We start from the raw sequence: 20,186 nt of genomic DNA on the forward strand, positions 1-20,186 counted from the left end.
CAAGAAAAAGTTTCTAGCGGGTACTTAGCTTTAAGTTGAAGACTTCGGTTCTGAAACTCGAAAACGAAAATTTCAGGAGTCGGCCAACCGGCACTTGCGAACTGCTTCTGCTTCAGGCACTGCACAGCAAGAAAGACTGATGTAATGGCATCGGCTGCATGTTTTATACCCCTGACGACCCGACGTCATGAAAGGAGGGACAGCAACCGACGCAGGACCCAAGACTTTGTTAATCAGGCCGACTGAGGGCAACCTGCCAGCAGATTACCCAAATGTAATGACTGCAACAGTGAAACACGAAGAACATCGATGCCTTTTCCAGTTGTCAGCATTGGATTTTCTTGAACTGGGTCATCTGGCTTCACGTATGACATCCAGTACCTGCTTGCTTAGGTTGGCCACTGGAGGAGAAATCAAGGAATAAGCCAGGCCGCAAGGATCAGGGTCTACAATTGCGGAAGCTATAACTGTCCCTCCAGCTGAGTCAGGAGAGTTGGGATCTGGGGAAGGTGCCATGGAGGCAATGGTGACAGACTGGGTGCCAGTGTTGGCATGGTCAATCTGGGGGCAATCAGGATTGCCCATGGTTTTTCCTCCCTTATCTGGAGTAATACTCCTGTAAGAAGAGGTAGAGGGGGAAATGCATAGATTGAGAGGTTTGCCCACTGGAAGGATAGGGCATCCACTTTTTAGGCCTTGCTGTGAGGTTCTCTGGTGCAGAATTTGCTGAGCTGGTGGTTGTAGGGGGAGGCAAATAGGTCCACCTTCGGGGTAACCCATTTCTGGGTCACAAGGCTGAAGGTGTTGTGGTTTAACTGCCACTCGTGTGGGTCTAGGAAATTTCTGCTCAAGTTGTCTGCCAGAAAGTTTTAGCTGCCTGGCAGGAATTGAACTTGCAGGTGAATATGCATGGCTGAGGCCGTGTTCCACAGGGTCATGGCTAGCCTGCAGAGTGGGTTCCCCCCTACTTGTTGATGTACTACATCACTGTGGTCTTGTCGGTTTTGATTAGTAGAGGCCCCGGAGAGAGTAGGAATCTGAAAGCTGTCAGAGTGTGCTGAACAGCTAGCATCTCTTTTTGAATGATGTGCAGATGAATTTGATTTGGGGTCCAGTGGACCTGAATGCACCTGCCGTCCAGATGTGCACCCCAGGCATAGTCTGATGCGTCTGTGGTTAGGGTCTGGGCAGCGTGGGGTTGTGTAAAGGGAAGCCCCTTCTTGTGGTTGCATGCTGCTTCCCACAAAAGGAACTCTTTCCTTAGGCAAGGTATCATAGGTATGATAGTTTCCAGGTCCTGAGAATGTTGGAACCAAAGACATTTTAAGTACCACTGAAGTTTCCTCATATGCCGTCTGGCATATGGAATTAGTAGAATGCAGGAGGCCATGAACCCTAGAGCTTGCAGGATTTTCCTTGCGAATAGCTGGGCTCTGGTGGCCATTTGAGAGAAGTAACCTGTCAGATAGGCTTGTATTTCTGGAGTAAGGAATGCCATCTGCGATGCTGTGTCCAAGCTTGCTCCCAGGAATACAATTTTTTGACTGGGGACTAGTTTGGATTTCTTTTCATTGATAGTGTACCCCAGGGAGGTTAGAAGGTCCTTTACAAATGTCAGGTGCTGCAACAGGTTTTCCTGTCTGTCTGAATCAGGCAATCGTCCAAGTAGGGGTAAACTTGAATATTTCTCTGTCTGCAATAGGCAATGGCTGGAACCAGGAATTTTGTGAAAACTCTGGGAGCAGTGGATAAGCCAAAGGGAAGTGCAGAGAACTGATAATGCATACAGCCTGCCCTGAAATGTAGACATTTCCTGCAGGAGTCCCTGATTGGGATGTGCAGATAGGCCTCCTTTAGGTCTAGGTTGGCTAACCAGGCACCTTTTGACAGCATAGGCAGAAGCTGCTGTAGGGTGAGCATTTTGAATTTTGGTACCACCAGGAAGGTGTTTAGAATGGATAGATCTAAGATTGGGCACCAGGTGCCCTCTTTTCTGGGTACCAGGAAAAGTCGAATAAAAACCTTGGCCTATCTGTTCCGTAGGAACAGGCTGAATTGCCCTTATAGAGAGCAGGGAATGAACTTGTTTTTTTGCCTCTGCCCACTGGTTTGGAGGAAGGTCTGGGAACCCTTTTGGGGTTGGCAGTGTGTGGAAATAAAATTTGTACCCCTGGGATACTATGTTGAGGACCCATCGATAGTTGACGATGGAGGTCCAGTTTTTTGCATGGTGGGCAAATTTTCCTCCTAGGGGCACGAGCAATTGGGCAGAGGTGAGGGGAGAAGTTGAGAAGCCATTGTGAATTCTTTCCATAAGGGGGTGGGTTAGCACTCCATGTTTTAGAAAGTACAGTTGTGTACACTTACCATAAATGTAGATGTTTGAGTGCATTCACTGTTGCAGTCATTACATTTGGGTAATCTGCTGGCAGGTTGCCCTCAGTCGGCCTGATTAACAGAGTCTTGGGTCCTGCGTCAACTGCTGTCCCTTCTTCCATGACGTCAGGTCGTCAGGGGTATAAAACATGCAGCCGATGCCATTACATCAGTTTTTCTTGCCCCAGATGTCAGGTGCCACCCAATTGGGGAGCAAAAAAAAAAAAAAAAAAAAAAAAAAAAAAAAATTATATATATATTATACAATTTAAAACACAAAAAATATACCTCCAAGCAAATGCACCCAAAAAGGCTTTTAAGCATATTAAAAGAAAGGAGAGGTATAGTAAGAAAAAAACAGAGGGCTGGAGGGTGGGTAACCAGGACTGCAACAGTGAATACACTCGAACATCTACATTTATGGTAAGTGTACACAACTGTACTATGTTCTTCGTGTTTCACTGTTGCAGTCATTACATTTGGGTAGAATCCCAAAGCTATGGTTGGGAGGATGGATTTATACAGCATTAGGAGCAGCTATAAGGCCCTGCAGGACAGCAGTGGCAAAGCCAGCTCTGGATTTAGAGAAGTAAATGGTAATGTTTGGTGAACGTATGAACTGAGCTCCAGGTAGCAGCTTCTAGAATGTCTCTGGTAGGAACCCCTCTGAGAAAGGCGGCGGAAGTACATGCAGCCCTGGTGGAATGAGACCTGATCCCCTTGGGGATAGGTTTACCATGGTTCTTATAGCAGAAACAAATGCAATGGCTTATCCATTTGGAAATAGTCTGCTTTGAAATAGCCTTTCCCTCTGCCCCTGCAGCAAATGCCACCAGTAGTTCAGATTTTCTTAAGAGATTTCGTCCTAAGTAGAATCTAAGTTGTCTGTGTACAGCCAATGAATGCAGAATCCGCTCACCCTTGTTCTGTGGATTGGGGAAGAAAGTTGGCAGATGAATGGTCTGATTAAGAGCCACACTGGATACCACCTTTGGCATGAAAGATGGATTGGTACTGAGAGCCACCCTGCCCGGATAAAAAATAATGAAAGGCTTCACTGCCATAAGAGCCTGTAATTCTGAAATCCTTCTAGCTGAAGTGACTGCTAAAAGGAAAGCTATTTTCCAGGAGAGAAATTTTAGGTCTGCAGTAGCAGCTGGTTCAAAAGGAGGGAGAGTGAGTTTTTCCGAAACAAAATTGAGGTCCCATGCAGGAGTTGGTGCTCTCCTGGGAGGTCTTAATTTTTTGGCCACACTGAGATCCTGATTTAGCAGAGGATGAGAGAAGAGGGGAGGTTCTGTGTTGTAATGAGCTGAAATGGTAGAGGCATGGATTTTTATGGAGGAAAGAGATAGGCCCTTGTGAAGTATCTCAGTTAAGTACTGCAGAATCTAAGGAATATTGGGCATTGCTGTGCTTATTCCTTGTGATTGGTTCCAGGCAAAGAATCTTTTCCATTTTTCAGCATAAGATTTTCTAGTACTAGGCCTTCTAGCCTCCAAAATGACATCCATCACTGGTTTGCTGAGGGATGCCAAGGGTGAAATTAGTTGATTAGCCACACTGCAAGATTCAAAGTTTGGAGCAGAGTGTGGAAAATGTGGTAGTTCTGCTGAGACAGTAGGTAAGGTGTCTGAGGCAGGTGCCACGGAGGAAGGTGTGACACATTGCGCAGGAGTGGATACCAGTGTTGGCGAGGCCAGTCTGGAGCAATCAGAATCATTTTTGTTTTGTCCTGTTTGACTTTTAGTAGAACTTTGGAGAGCAGAGGCAGAGGGGGAAAAGCATAGATGGATAGGTTTTTCCCGCTGATTGATAGAGCATCTACTTTCCAAGACTTTTTGTGATGAATTCTTGTGCAGAATGTGTCCAACTGATAGTTCTGGGGTGAGGCAAAACGATCTATGTCTGGGTTCCCCCATTTGCGTGTCAACATGTTGAAAACTTGTGGTTCCAGTTTCCATTCGTGTGGGTCCATAAGATTTCTGCTTAGTTCGTCTGCTAGAGTATTTAGCTTTCCTGGCAGGAATTGAGCTTGTAGTTGTATCTGATAGGTCAAGGTCATGTTCTACAATGCCATGGCTGGTCTGCAAAGGGAGTAAGAAAGTGTACCCCCCCCCCCCTGCTTGTTTATGTACCACATAACTGTGGTGTTGTCTGTCTTTATCAGTAGTTGTCCTGGATGAAGGTAGCCCATGAAGGCTGTCGGAGCATTCTGTACAGCTAGCATCTCTTTCTGACTGATATGTAGGTGCATTTGATTTGGGCTCTATTTGCCCTGAATGCACTTCCCTGCCAGATGAGCCCCCCATCTGTTGTTAGAGTCTGGGCGGCAGGGGGTGGAGTGAATGACAGTCCCTTGTTTTGGTGGCAGGCCTCTGCCCACCATAGGAACTTTAGTTGCAGGCAAGGTATAATAGGAATCATAGTTTCCAGGCTGTGACAATGCTGACTCCATAAACTTTTTAAGTACCACTGAAGTTTCCTCATATGCAGTCTTGCATATGGAATTAGAAGAATGCAGGAGGCCATGAACCCCAAGGCATGCAGAATTTGCCTTGCAGATAAGCAGGGTTTTTGTGGCCACCTGTTTGAAGTAAGTCATCAATTGAATTTGCTTTTCTACACAGTCAGAGATTAACATCATTTTCTGTTTAAGTAGTCCCATGATATGCTGTTGATATTTAAGCATATGAAATTGACAATTTTAAAGCCTTGATTGCCAAGGTTGCAGATGTGTAAACCTTCTTACCCAATCTATCCAGCGCCCTGGAATCTCTACCAGAAGGGGTAGGATTTTTGGCAGTAGAGGCCTTAATGCCCTTGGGACCCTGAGAAATGGTTTCAGGATCAGCAATAGGGTTTTTGAAAAGGAATTTGTGGGAGTCAGGAACCCTGTAGTATCTGTCTGGCTTACAAGGAGCCGGAGGCAGTGAATCAGGAGTCATACTAGATTCTGAAAAATCATCATCAACAATGTCTAGAACAGGAGGCATAGCCAAAGGCCTATACTGAGGAAGTAGAAGAAAATCCCTAAGTCTCTTTTTAGATTCCCAGTGGAAATGTTCCCTTAAGGCATGTGAAGTTTCCCCAAAAGAAAAATCCTCAGGGGGAGAGGCAGAAGGAATGGAATCCTCTGCATCAGAGTACTCATAAGTAGGAATAGACAAATCCTGTTCATTACAAGAGTCAGAAGAAATAGAATCCTGTTCAGAAGATTCATAATCAATGTCTTGCCTAGGCCTCTTAGAAGGAGGGGGTTGGCTATCCCTGATCAGAGTAATTAAATCTTCAGCCATTTTGATCATTTGTTTTTTTTTAACCATAGGGGCCTACACATGTGGCCCAGGCGTCAGTTTTTTAGACAGATTTAGATTTTGGCCTTAGTTTTGAAGATGGCATCGGTCTAATATACAAATCTGTAGGCCTGAAAACACCCTCAGAAGCCGGTGCCTGCACAGCGGCTCCAGACCGATCTAAGGTAGAGACATCCGCGGGTTCCATAATTGAAGTACCTCGCGGTATACCAGATTCTGAATGGGTCTCAATAGAGGCCTGAGAATCAAAAGTAGCGGGTATCAGGAGCTGCGAAAGTGCCTGAGTACTGGCGAACCAGCAACTGGCTTAGGAGAAGGGTAGTCAGTTCTGGACCTCGACGGTCTCTTTTTCTTTGCGTTTTTTAGGTATTACGGTAGTCTGATTGCTAACCGACAACATTTCTGGATAGTTAAATCTTGAGCCAAAATATTTAGAAGCAAATATATACAGACGTTTAATTGTGCGTTGATTAAATTGAGCACAAAACCGACATCAAGACACGGTGTGGTCTGGGCCTAGGCAAAGAATACAGTACAAATGAAAATCCTTATGAGATATTTGTTTCCCACAAGTAATGCAATTATTAACTTTTACTGACATTGGTAAGGAGCAAGAAAAAGTTTCCCCAACGGGGTACTTAGCTTTTAGTTGAAGACTTCGGTTCTGAAACTCAAAAACTAACATTTCAGGAGTCGGCCGACCGGCACTTGTGAACTGCTTCTGCTTCGGGCACCACACGGGAAGAGAGACTGATGTAATGGCGTCGGCTGCATGTTTTATACCCCTGGTGACCTGACTTCATGGAAGAAGGGACAGCAACCAATGCAGGACCCAAGACTTTGTTATTCAGGTCGATTGAGGGCAACCTGCCGGCAGATTACCCAAATGTAATGACTGCAACGGTGAAACATGAACATGTGGAGGTACTCCATTGCTTAGATCTCTGCATACCCTGAGATTGCAGTCTGGGGGGGTTCATTTCCCTTAGGTCTAGTTTGAGGTGGCCTTGAGGGGGCTGGAAAGGACCAATGTTCTGAGGGGCAATGCCTACTGAACCTTGGAGGCTGCACTTGCAAAAAATCTTTGACCATCTGCACAGACTTAGCTTTTTCTTCCATCTGTTTTAAAACCTCTTCTGCTTTGGTGCCAAACAGATTGTCCTTGTTCAGAGGTACAGCCCATAATTTTGATTTTACATGGTCTGGCAAGGTCTGCTCCTTAAGCCAGGCATGCCTTTTAAGTACAGAACCTGTAACGGCTAGGTTTGCCAACTGTCCAGTTTTTGACCGGACTGTCCAGTTTTTTGACAAATTTTCCAGTTATCAATTTGATTCAAAACCAGACACGTGAAGTCCGGGTTTTGTGCCACTGCCAAATTTTTTTTTTTTTTTTTTTTTTAGCAGATCTATAACTAACAGAAATTTAACCTAACCAATTCTCGCCTTGCAGTCCTTTCCCAGCAGATGCCGAGCCATCCCTCCAAGATGCGCAAATCTTTGAATTGGCAGGTGTATGTAAGGGGTGGATGCTTGATGCTCACGTGTAGGAAGTTGCACGGTTTCAAGTCAGCGTTAAGTAAACCGGTTATATTATAGCACCTTTAGGATTGAAGCAGGACGTGTAAGGTGCTGCAAGATGGATATTTTACACAGAAATGAAAGGCACGGACTGAATTTAACTCTGTGGTATTTTTTTTAACCTAAGTCTGACAGCAGTAGCTTTGGAAGCCTGGCAGTGCTGACATGGTGAAAATAACAGACTAAATCATACCAATAACTGATTGTACTAGCTGTCTTATTATCCTAGTCCTCAGTGAATCGAAAGAGGTTTGATCGGGCTTGGCAGGCTCGCAGCACGCTGTACCCGGATCGGGGAGTGTGAAGATGAACGATCAGTACTCTACGCTGGGCAAGGCAGCCCTTCGAAAACTGGTCAGTGTTGTTCATGACTGTTAGCACATGTAAACAGAAGCTCTTGGGGAGATTTTAACTTGTGCAACAATTGAGCAATAAAAGGAGTGCAGTCTGTGAAAGGTCACTAGCCCCGACATGGGGCAAATTTTGCTTTGTGGGGGTTAGTCTTTGGCAGTGAATGGATGATGGGGCATTTTAGTTACCCCAGGGAAGATAGTGCTGTATTTAGAATGTCACTGCCTGCATTACAAGCATAAACAGCCATTACCAACAAACACCCTCACGCTAGTTATCATATGTTTAATACAGTTCTGTTGTTTAATGCTGCATATAGGAAAACTTGCTTCTGTAGCTCGCGTAAATCTGAGTGAGAAATGCCCACGGGTTTTCTTTCTTTTTTTTTTTTTTTTTTTAATTTCGGTTGAAGGAAGCACAGGCTAGACAAGCTGATACGTCGTGGTCTGGACCTAAGCAAGGAAGGCAGTAAGAGTGGAAATCCTTATGAGGTATTTGGTTTCCCACAAGTTAAACAATTATTTACTTTTTCTGACATCGGCTGAGGCAAGAAAGAGTCCCCAATGGGGTACTTAGCTTTTTAGAAGTCTTCGGTAGTAGAAATCTCTGGATCTGACCGACCGGCACTTGCGAACAGCTTCTGCTTCGGGCACCATGCGGCAAGAAAGACTGAGGAAAATGGCGTCGGCTGATGCTTTTATACCCAATAAACAGCAGCTATGACGTCGGGTGAAGTGCGACATCAGCCGAGGCCAGACCCAGACTTTCGAATCCGGCCGACCGAAGGGCTGCCTGAGGCAGGACAACCCATATGTTAGGACTTCAGATGCATCCTTGAAGGACATCTTGCTTCTGTAGCTCGCGTAAATCTGAGTGAGAAATGCCCACGGGTTTTCTTTCTGTTTTTTTTTTTTTTTTTTTAATTGTCTATATGCACCTACAAAAGCTAATTCTGAAAGGAAACTCACAGAATAGTAAAATATAGTGTTGAGTGTTCATTTTCACATATTATTTCTTGGCTGACATTTTAATAGCCAGCGTTACACTATCTGCCTTGCATAACATGTTTATGTTTTTTGGTGTCTTACGGAGGTACAGTACTACTAACTTGTCCCTCAGCCCGGGTAGGTTTTTCCCTTGGGTCTTTGGATTTACCCATATCATAATGCATGCATCTGGAAGTACTGGGATTTGCATTCTTTCGGAGTCTCCGGTAGTCCGGAAAACACTGCACAAACTCCGGTATTCTGTTTCAAAAAGGAAACAGACTATCAGAGTTTGTTAATCGGCTGATTTACTATGCCTTTTTTTTTTTTTTTTTTTTTTTACAGAAAAGCATAGTAAATCAGCCAAAAGCAGGCAGCAGGAATGGAAAAAAGAGGGCTTTCCCTGCTGGGTGATGTCATCATGATGTCACAAACTGGGTGGACTGTGGGTGGGTGAATGGTGGGATGGGCGGGGTTACTGGTGACGTGAGGGGTGTGGCTTTACTCCGGTTTTAGCCAGGACGAAAGGTGGCAACCCTAGTGACTGCTGCCCTGCAAGATGCTTCTAGGGCATCAAACCTACGCTGCAGGGTATGCTTGCTGACTTGGCTTGCACAATGCATAAGCTCCTGTAATTCTTTATTTTCTGCACAGTCAGGGAAGGTAGATAATTTTTGCTTAACAAGTTCCATAGTATGTTGCAGGTATTTCAGCATGTGGAACTGACACAATTTAATGTTCTAATGGCAAGAGTTGCAGAGGTGTATATTTTACCCCATCTGTCTAAAGTTTGGGAATCGCAGTCCAAGGGGGTGGGATTCTTAGCTGTAAGTTGCTTTTATTCCTTTAGGTCCTTGGGAGATGACCTCTGGGTCAGCAGTAGGATTTTTGAAGAGAAATTTGTGTGAGTCAGGGACTCTGTAGTAACTGTCAGGTTTCCTGGGAGCAGGGGATAAAGTATCAGGAGTTGGACTGGATTCCATAAAGACATCATCCACAACATCCAGAACAGGAGGGATAGCTAAGGGTCTGTACAGTGGTAAATATAAAAATTCCCAGAGTCTCTTTTTGGACTAAGGATAATCCTGGCATTCCCAATGGAAATGCGCTCTCTCATGTAGGGTTTCACCAAAAGAAAAATCCACTGGAGGGGAGGCAGAAGGAATGGATTCCTCTGCATCTAAATCCTCATAAGCAGATAAGGGCATGTCTTCATAACCAGAAACCTCAAGAGTTGTTGGGACTCCTAGTCAGATAAAGCTGCTGGGGACAAGTCTCTCTTTCTTTTAGCAGGGGAAGGCTGGCTTCCCCTAATCAGCATGATAAGGTCTTCTGCCATTTTAAGCATCTGTGACTGTGGCAAGGAAGCAGGCGCTTGAGTTAGAGTAGTCGTTTTTTTAGGTGTAGCTCGTACTCTTGGCTTTAGAAACTCGGTAGTTTTAGAAAGAACTGAAGACACGAAAGAAATTGTCGGTTTGTGTCGTATATCGGTAGTGCGAAAAACTTCCTCAAAAACCACTGCCTGCACAGCGGCTCCAGACCCATCCAAGGTAGAGACATCCACAGGTTCCATAGTCAAAGAAGAGTCTTGTGGCATACCAGACTCCGAACGGGTCTCGGTAGCAGCCTACGAATCCATCAAAGTGGGCATCAGGAGCTACGAAAGCACCTCACCGAGTACCGGCAAACTGGTGACTAGCTTAACGAAAGCATCGTCGAGAGTTTTGGACCTGTGCGGTCTGTCTTTATCCCTACGTTTTTTCGGAAGATCGGTTGTTGGATGACTTACCGAAGTAATTTTGGAATACGTTCTTAGCTACAATGAGGGCCCGACGGCCAATAGTTCGGGCGTTGAACAAAGCACAAAACCGGCAGCGAGGTAAGTCGTGGTCTGGGCCTAAACAGGTGACGCAGTAAGAATGGAAATCTCAGTGTGGTATTAGCTTTCCACAGGCGAGACGATTGTTAACTTTTGCTGATATTGGTTTGAGCAAGAAAAAAGGATCCCCAACGGGGTACTTAGCTTTAGAAGACTTCCAACTTCAATTTTGGAAATGAAAACTCAGGTAGCGGCTGACCGGCACTCGTGCAAACTGCTTCTGCTTCGGGCTCCTCGGCAAAAAAGACTGATGTAATGGCATTGGCTGCCTGTTTTTATACCACTGACGACCTGATGTCAGTCCTGAAGTGACAGCAACCGACGCAGAAATACTAAGCCTCTGGTATTTGGGCCGACTGAGGGCCACCCCTGGCAGGATAACCCAAGTGTGATGACTGCAACAGTGAAACATGAAGAACATCTACCATTTGATTTATATGCCTCAAATAATGTTCTTTTAGCACAACTGTCACTTATGTAATGACATGCTCCTTTAACTGCCTTCCTGTGTAAAGCTAACATCCCTTGGGGATGCCATGGGATTGGCACCAAGCTGTGGCAGTCAATGAGTTGAAGCCTAGCTAGCTTGCAATAGAAGCAAGGAACTCTGATAATGCAAAAGCCTTATCACAGGCAGACAAGGATCTCTCTCTGTAGGATCAATAATACCGAGGCCTAGAGGGGACTGACGGAACAAACACTAGATGTTCCCACCAACAGATACTTTCATTACTAATTTTTCTTGGGTTAACTAGCTTCTGAAGTCCATGCTCTTCCTTTTTGTAATTAGATTTCCTACAATCACTTGTGAAGGTTTTCTGGCTGCAGCAGAGGCAATACTCTCATTCCTGACAGCAAGAAACTATGTGCATCACAAAGACCATGACAGTAAGGATGCAACACAGCAGCTATTTAATGAGAGTCTTACAGTACTTATAAGTGGCAACTTGGTGCTCTTTGTCCAACCAAAGAGGTGCTGTGTGCGTGGCATCCTTTCTTGGGTACCTGTCTAATGCATGCAAGTTGCTGACTTGTTTTCCCTAGTAATGTCCTGGACTATCGTAAAATGGAAATATTTAAGTATCAATTTTATTTACTGCTCTCTGAAATAGCCAGAAAGGAACTGATTAACTCAAAACATTCTTGTTGTGACAAGAAAATAAAATAGAGATTAGATGGACTGTTCTCCCATTTACAAATGAGTATCCTGTTAAAGTTCTTGGCAGGACACTAACTATCCTCTGCAGGCACCCAATGGATCTACTTATCAAGATGGGAGGACTGACAACTGCCTGTGACTAACTGCTGATCTGGACATGATGAACCACACAGGGCCATCACTTCATCAATAAACAGTAAAAAAATGAAGTAAAATTTAGGACTTCTACTCTAAGCAAAACCATTTCTTACAGTTTCTGGTCACAAAACCACAGCAACTGCTCTTCTTCTACTAATTCTTCTGTCCATCCATCCTCAACCTCTTCCCATTTTGCACATGGGGTTGGAGTGTCACTCCCACAGTGACAATCACCTTGAGCCATGGTTTACACCGCCGGGTGGCTAGCCCTGCCACAGTAGTTCATTCGCACCAAACACACACACACACACTTGCACCAAACACACACACTCACTCACCTATGGCCAATTTAGTGTGTCCAATCCACCTACTGCATGTTTTTGGAATATGGGAGGAAACCGCAGCACTTGGAGGAAACCCATATGACTGCAGGGAGGACATGCAGACTCCGCACAGAAGACACCCCAGCTGAGATTCGAACCAGAGAACCTCTTGCTGTGAGGCGACAATGCTAACCGCTGCACCACCACAGCCACCCCTACTAATTCTTCTGTAAACTACTGTAATTTTTACTGATGTACACTCCATCTTGCTAAAGTAGAATATTACAATAAAATAGCTAGGTTTGCAGCTAACTTAACCCAGTTATTCACATTACTAATTGGCCACCAGACAACTCATGTAGAAGGAATTAAAACTACCTCAAGTACTCAAACCTAAATGTATTACAATGAACAGTTTATCAACCTACCAAATGCCAATCATTTATCTAACTTTAGCAATGGTACTCTACAGCCAGAGACCCAGGACCAAATGACAAATACCTCATCAGCACACAAACAGAATAATTCATCTGGAAATTCGCTGTACCTCAGAACTTAGAAATAATATGCCCTCTACTCTCAGACAAATAACCTTAACCTTTAAGCTCTACTTAAAATCATTCTTTCAGGGCTCCTGCCTTTGTTTCTACATCCCCGATAACATACATCATGGAAATTCATCTTTTTTTCTTCGTCCCAATAGTTTACTTTTGTACTTAACATATCACAAAAACAATGACACCTTCTTCCAGTATGAAATTTTCTGTCATAAGGCATGCTTGCTTCTCAGTTCATACAGACATTCTACATTTCCCTCAAAGGGAACCCTAAGGTATACTGAACACGAAGGGCATTCTTTACACTACTACAAAGGTATATATTGAATATAATTTTGTATTAAATGATGCATCACTTGTATGCCATACGAAATTTTCAACTTTTTCAGTGTTGCATCTCCCTAATGTTACTGTTATCCCTTACTGTGCTACTTTTCTAAACAAATGTATTGAAAACTGCTAGAATATACACTGTTGGAACTTTTCTTCTCGGGCCTCCAATGAATAAAGTAGCCCCTGGCCCAGTCAAATTTTCCTAGTAAACAAATCCAAAATAATATAAAATAAATAATAAGTTATCGACAGCCACCATCTACATGACCCCTCAGACTTCAGCTAGTGAACACCAGTATCAGAAGCACTAGTGCCCTAAACTGAAACCAACACCACCAAACAGCTGCTGAGAGTAACTGCTTTAATACTACAATGCAGTGGATGTGTACCCGAGAATCTTCTACAGTTTACTCTTAGGACCAGGGCACTGTAAGAATATTGTGCAGAGTTCTAGGGATGCTACAAAATGAAATAACTACAATGTATCCACAGTAACGGCAGAAGGTCTATGTTACCAGGGAGATAATTGTACAGACAATATCAGAAACTTGATGAACTTGTACCCACCAGGCACCAGAAAAAAAGGGTATGATGAGGGTGTACACAATACTAGACTGAAAAGTGAAAGGAAGAAACTGAGGCACAAGGGCATAAGTGGGGACAACAAATGGGATGACATCCATTTTATTCAGGATTTCAGAAAGCTGAAAAGATTATATACAGTTTCCTTCAGCCATTTCATATTGTAATGAAAACTGGCAACTCCTAAATATTGTTGGGCTTCTGTTAAAGCAGGCAAAAACTAAAGATGCGGTTCTTCAAATAAATCGTTCATTCTTAGCCATCAGCGAGCAAAGCCTGCTGGACAGACAGAAATTCATCTTCCCAAACTGCAGCTTCAACGCACACAGTTGGAGAAATCAATTCTGTACCTACAGCAGTTAAAGAAAAAAAGCACAGACCAACTTTGGGAGCGCTGCTGTAATCCTCTCAAGCACACAGTTGACTCATCAAAAACAAATCTAACCTGATGGAAGCATGGACTTCAAAGATAAGCAATGCAAACCACCTTACTGGAAAAAAAAAATCAAGACTGCTTATCAGATACAAATGCCCAAAATCATGCAACTGTTATTTTACTTTTTAATTCAACCTATACACACACACACACACACACACACACACACACACACACACATATATATATATATATATATATAGAGAGAGAGCGATAGCAAGACGTTGTCTCGTTCGATTCTCAGCTAGAGCGTCTTCTGTGTGGAGGCATACGTGAATGGGGCGTGCCTTCGTTGAAGGTTGTGCGTCAGGGCTGGTAACCTGGTACGAAATCCACTACCAATCCTTAGCGGACCGGAGTTCCGCTGTGGCGACCCCTAACCGGGAAAAGCCGAAAGACACAAACATATTAAAAAAAAAAAAAAAAAAAAAAAAAAAAAAAAAAAGAACAACCTTTTATTTCACCTAAATGTTCAAGAAAAAGCATGAAAGAAAGATCGATCTACGATGATCCCACTATAAAACACATTAGCTTAGTGGGTAGCTACTAGTTTTGATCTCCACAATGTTGCATTCCCACCCCCCCAGACATGTATTTATACGGTTCAATAACCCACTACATAAAAATATTCTGCACCCCACCGGAGCAGTCCTCTGCACAATTTCACCAGCATCCCTCTGTCTTGTACCTACCACTAATAAACGGGGTAATTGTACTTTACCTTCTCTTAACAGAAACTTTAGGAAGTAGTCTCTCTCTCTGTAACTGAACTACTTGTCAGTTCTGCCTACCTACACTGCACAATGCATTATCCAGGCAAAATTTAGCTTCTACGAAGCAAGTCCAAAGCACATGCATTCACATATCATCAACCACAGACCTATTAAATGCTGCTAATCCAAGATAGTCTACCTCTGCACTTTTGATATAACCTTAATTGGCTACAAATACATCTAACGCATAAAGCAACAGATTGGGATTACTTGTTCAACCAGAAAAGCATAGAATTCAGTATGCCAAAATGAGCTTACACTTACCTGTGGAATATTGACTAGCAAACTGCTGTTTGGAACATTTGGAACGTTGGCAACTCTGATAAGGCCTTGCTGAATGATCCTCTGCCCTTGGACCTGCACATTTGGAACTGCTGCTCGTGGCGCAAGCAGCAATGGGGGTGGTCCTGCACTGGAGTGCTGTCGGATGTTGTGGACTTGTTGTGGTGACACTGACAAAGGCTGACATCATGGAGCATAACGGAAGTTGCGAGGGTGAAGAAATGCAGTAGAAAGTAAATAAAGAGAGAGATAATGATCACCAGATAGCATTAAAGGTCTACTGCAACAATTTCAGCATAATCTTTATGATGATGTCAAGCAATTACAATATACATACAAGTAGTACTGGAAATGGTCTCATGAATGCAGACTTTTACTGTACCCTGAATCAGGATAATTTTAAAATCACAGCCATATTAAAAAAAAAAAAACAGCTTTCTCATGTAAGAAAGTAGTATTAGTAGCTCAGTAATAAAAGTATGATCATTTTATCAAAACCAACACAATTCAACTACTCTTCCACATCTTCAAGTTTTACAAAAGGAGGAGTTAAGCCAACAAGAATGGTCCTTCTCCTATGCTCCAAATCTTACATCAATTCCGCAACATCTGCTATCCAAGACAGCCAAGTCGTACTGTGATGCCTGACAGCATTCCTGTGCCTCGGTTAAGAAATGCACTTCCCTGCATTCCCTAATCCACGACTCTTAACTGAATCAAATGACCTTCTTATAAATAACATTTCGAGAGGTTGGCTTATTTCAACATCTTCCACATGAATTTTCCTAATTTAAAGAAGTACTGTATACTCAAAAAATACAGCCATGTTCAAGGTGAATGGGTAGTAAGAAACCCATTATCAGATGCCCACCTCAAAAGCAAGTGGATATAGTACTAACACAGATATTACTTTAAGTATGATTGTTCTTCAGCTTTATTTCTTAAGTGGTGACAACCCAAGACAAATTCCTAAATGTTCAGTCTAATCTCAGCTTCAGGAGGATGGAAAAAGTCAAGTGCAAAGGAAAACACTGTCAAAGGAGGCTCTGTGGTAAAATGTAAGCTACAGTGCTTTGGAAAGGTAGTCATAGAAGCACATGGCTGCAGGAAAGATACATCTACCAAAGTTGTCAATTCACTGTTTTTGTGTTTATTTCATATGGCTGACCACGTAAATTTCACTTAGCCGGGGGCCCTATACCAGGCGACTTGGGGGGTAAAGTTTCACAGGTGACAAAATACAGACTTTACTTGGACTGCAATACATTTTAGCAAACACAAAAAACAAAACAGACATCCATGCTTAGTAGTGAAATGCAATTAGCCAAGAACTATCAATACAAATGGGTAAAAATACATGCATGTAATGAAAACAAAATAGAAAATGCATGCACAATGTATGCCCTCAGTGAAAATGATGGCTACCTGACAATCAAATATAATTCCAATAACATGAAGAAGCAAGTGCACCATAGCACAATCATTAACAACGTATTCAATTATACTACTAAAATAATTTTTGGTTAGGCATGGCAAAACTTGCATGCTCTGAGCAAAAAAAACAAGCCACCCTAAATCAAAAAGCTTATCCTTCTTAAACTATGGTTGCTCTGTATCTAGTCTATTTCCACATCTTCCCTTTTGCCATGACAATAAAGCAATGTCCACAACCCTTTAACGTCCTCAAGCAAGGAAACTGCTACCTAAATTTATCATTTGTATAAAGCAAAAAAATAAATACTGACCATCAACTTAAGTACACAATTATGCCAAACATGATATGGACAAAGTTCTCTTATCACTTAAAAAGTGCAAGCTCAGGTTAGGCATCGAGCGCAATGGTTAAAGGACGGTTTCTTTTGTGTGTTTTTGTTTACAGACGGGAAAAAAAAGGTATTACAGGTATCAAATACCTGTTGCCTCTATTCTGAGTTTCTGCAAAAAAGACAATGGATGATTAGCATCAGAGATTAATTTTGTGGCAAACAGGTTTCAACCCAAAAATAACCCTCATGTGTAACATGAGTTTGTCATTCAAGCCTTCTGGTTAATGTAAAGTGCATTAGAGAAAGGACAGTCAAAGCAAAAGAATTTATATACTCGCCATAATGCTCCATATGAGTAGTTGTACTTAATTTGTCTTCAACCTGTGGGAATACGGATCCGTATCGGATCAGAGCTGGCAAAGATTACTAGCATCAGCTCCGAGCAACAGACTCCTCCCCTTACCCATAATACACCTCCACTGCTTTCCATCCCCAGATCGAGTTTTGCTGAAACTAAACTTATAACCCGACCTGATAACATACTTGTGACCTATACTGCGGGCTGAACATCCGCCAAAGGTCCACGGGAAGGAGGGAGGGACGGTTGAAGACAAATGAGGTACAACTACTCAGATGGAACGTTATGGTGAGTATATAACTTCTTTATCTGAAGTAGTTTACTTCATTTGGTCTTCAACCTGTGGGACAGAGTCCCCAGCTACTAAACTCCTGGGAGGCCCTCATGGAAGAATATTCCGGAGCACCGGGGAGCCAAAGGATGCTCTCCTTCTAGATGTCAAATCCAATTTGTAATGGGAAATAAACGTATGAGATGAGGACCAAGTAGCTGCAGAACAAATGTCATCCAAAGACACCCTAGATGAGAAAGCTGCAGATGTAGCCATGGACATAGTGGAATGAGCTTTAACCTGACCTGGAGGAGACGTGCCTTTGTTCTTATAGACCTGCAAGATGCATGAAGACATCCACCTAGCTATAGTGACCTTGGAAATAGGTTTTCCCAAAAAGGGTCTATAGAACGAAACAAACAATTGATCAGATTTACGAAAGTTTTTTGTCTTGTGTAAGTAGAATCGCAATTGTCTGTGAACATTCAACATGTGAAGTTTGTATTCCATCCTGTTGGTAAAATTGGGAAAGAACACAGGCAAAGATGGGTTGGTTCGAAGGGAAACTATCTTTATGGAAAATCATGTATGGAATTTTATGGACAAGGCATGTAATTCCGAAACCCTTCTAGCAGAGGTAATAGTGACCAGAAAGGCTATTTTCCATGATAGAAATTTTAGATCTGCAGTAGCAGCAGGCTCGAAAGGCAGGGTGACCAGAGCTTGGAGAACCACAGTAAGGTCTCACAGAGGACAGGATCTTTGACCTGGGGGCATAGCAAAAAAGTGCCTTTAATAAAGGCTTTACACAGTCTAGAAGATGCCAAGGATGCAGAATACTCTCTCACATGAAAATGAGAAATGGCAGCCAACTGAACTATGACAGTAGAAGAACTAGCACCATGCTGGAAAATATCAGCTAGAAAATCAAGAATGACGGAAATAGGACCATGAAAAGGTCTAAATTCCTCTGAGAGGCCCAGAAAGAAAAACATTTCCACTTGCTGCAGTAAACCTTTCTAGTTGAAGACTTATGAGCAGCCATCAAAATAGACTTAGGAGGAAAGCCCGGGAGTCCTAGCAATTACGGGAACTGGAGCAGCCAAGCCGTGAGCTTCAGGCTGTCCAGACTCGGATGAGGCACCCCTGATGGGTGTGAGATCAGATCCTGAATGGGATCTAGAATCCAAGGTGGAGCCAGAAGGCGAGACCAAAGAAAGGGGAACCAAACCTGGCGAGGCCAGAATGGGGCAATGATGATCACCTTGCTCCCCAGTCGACAAGCTTTCTGCAGAAACCTCAGGATGAGAGGGAACTGTCAGGTAAGCATACAGAAGACCGGGAGGCCAAGCATGAACTACAGCGTCTCTAGGGGACTCCCCCTGACAGGGGGTTCAGAGCAAAAAACCTGCTGCACTTCGCGTTGGAAGGAGATGCGAAGAGATCGCAACAAGGTTGTCCCCACTTGCTGAAGATCTGTTCCGCTACTGACAGATTCAGAGATCACTCGTAAGGCATCAGAATGGTCCGACTTAGCCTGTCCGCTAGAATGGTGGACAGTCCCGGAATGCGCACTGCGATGAGAAAGCAACCGGTGGAGATTGCTTGTTCCCACACTCTCATGGCCTCACAACAAAGGGGATAAGATCTGGCCCCTCCCTGTTTGTCGACAAACCACACTACTGACATGTTGTCTGACTGAATGGCAATCATCCCCAAAGGAAGAAAGGCATGAAGGACCTGCAGTGCTAGAACCACCGCCCTCATCTCTAGGACACTGATGTGCAAGCTGGTCTCTGTGGAGGACCACAGGCCTCAGACTGTCCTGCCTGAACAATGCCACCCACCCGAGTTGGGAGGCATCTGTGGTCACTGTGGCTTGGGCCGGGGCTGGAACAAAGGGTCGTACCTCCAAAATGCCTGAAGAGCTCATCCACCATATGAGGTACGAACGACACACCTAACTTGGGTGGACAGGATAGGTTAGTGGTAAATCCAACAGGGACCACTGAACCGCTAGAGTCCACTGAAAAATCCGCATGTGTAGTTGAGCACATGGAAGAAGAGTTATGGTCGCTGCCATCAAGCCTAGGGCCCTCAACACTGATTCCGCTGTCGGGAGGTGAGAACGGTAAATTAGGGAGACATGCATCCTGAGGTTTTGAACTCTCTCCGAGGTCAGGAACACTTTTGCCCTGGAGTGTTAGTCTATCCTGGCACCAACCTGTACAGGCTCTAGTAGAGATATGAATGTGTTGATTGCGATACCCAAACTCAGGGCCAGAGTCAGAAAGTAGTTCCTGGTTTGGGAAAGTAGACACCTGATGGGAGCAGTGAGGAGCCAACCGTCCAGGTACGGATAGACCTGAATCCTCTGAAGCCTCAGGTGAGCCGCTACAACCGCCATCACTGTGGTAAACACCCTGGGGGCTGTGGTGAGACCAAAGGGTAGGGCTCAAAACTGATAATGATTGGCCCTTAGCCAGAAGCGGAGGAACCTCCTGGAGCTTCTGTGCATTTTTATGTGATAGTAAGTATCCTGGGGCTCTAACAAGCACATCCAGTCACTCTCTTGTAGGTACGGCATGATGGACTGTAGTGTGACCATCCGGAACTTTTCTTTGGCAACTGACAGGTTCAGGGTAGGAAGGCCCAGAATGGGCCTCAAGCAGGGTTGCCAGATGTCCCTATTTTGGTGAGACTGTCCCGAGATCAGCAGCC

General features: G+C 43.8%; 1 protein-coding gene across 1 annotated transcript in view; it reads right to left on the reverse strand.

Moving 5' to 3' along the window:
- The window catches only part of GATAD2A (GATA zinc finger domain containing 2A), a 1,922,743-nt gene that overhangs the window by 536,636 nt on the left and 1,365,921 nt on the right, over window positions 1-20,186 (reverse strand). Inside the window, exon 7 of the mRNA XM_044054781.1 lies at window positions 15,053-15,250. Within this exon, the coding sequence (XP_043910716.1) occupies window positions 15,053-15,250 (198 nt within the window). The remainder of the gene's footprint in view (window positions 1-15,052; window positions 15,251-20,186) is intronic.

The sequence above is a fragment of the Protopterus annectens genome, chromosome 13.part0 (genome assembly GCF_019279795.1).
Source record: "Protopterus annectens isolate FY-2018-M chromosome 13.part0, PAN1.0, whole genome shotgun sequence".
NCBI classification, from domain to species: Eukaryota; Metazoa; Chordata; order Ceratodontiformes; family Protopteridae; genus Protopterus; species Protopterus annectens.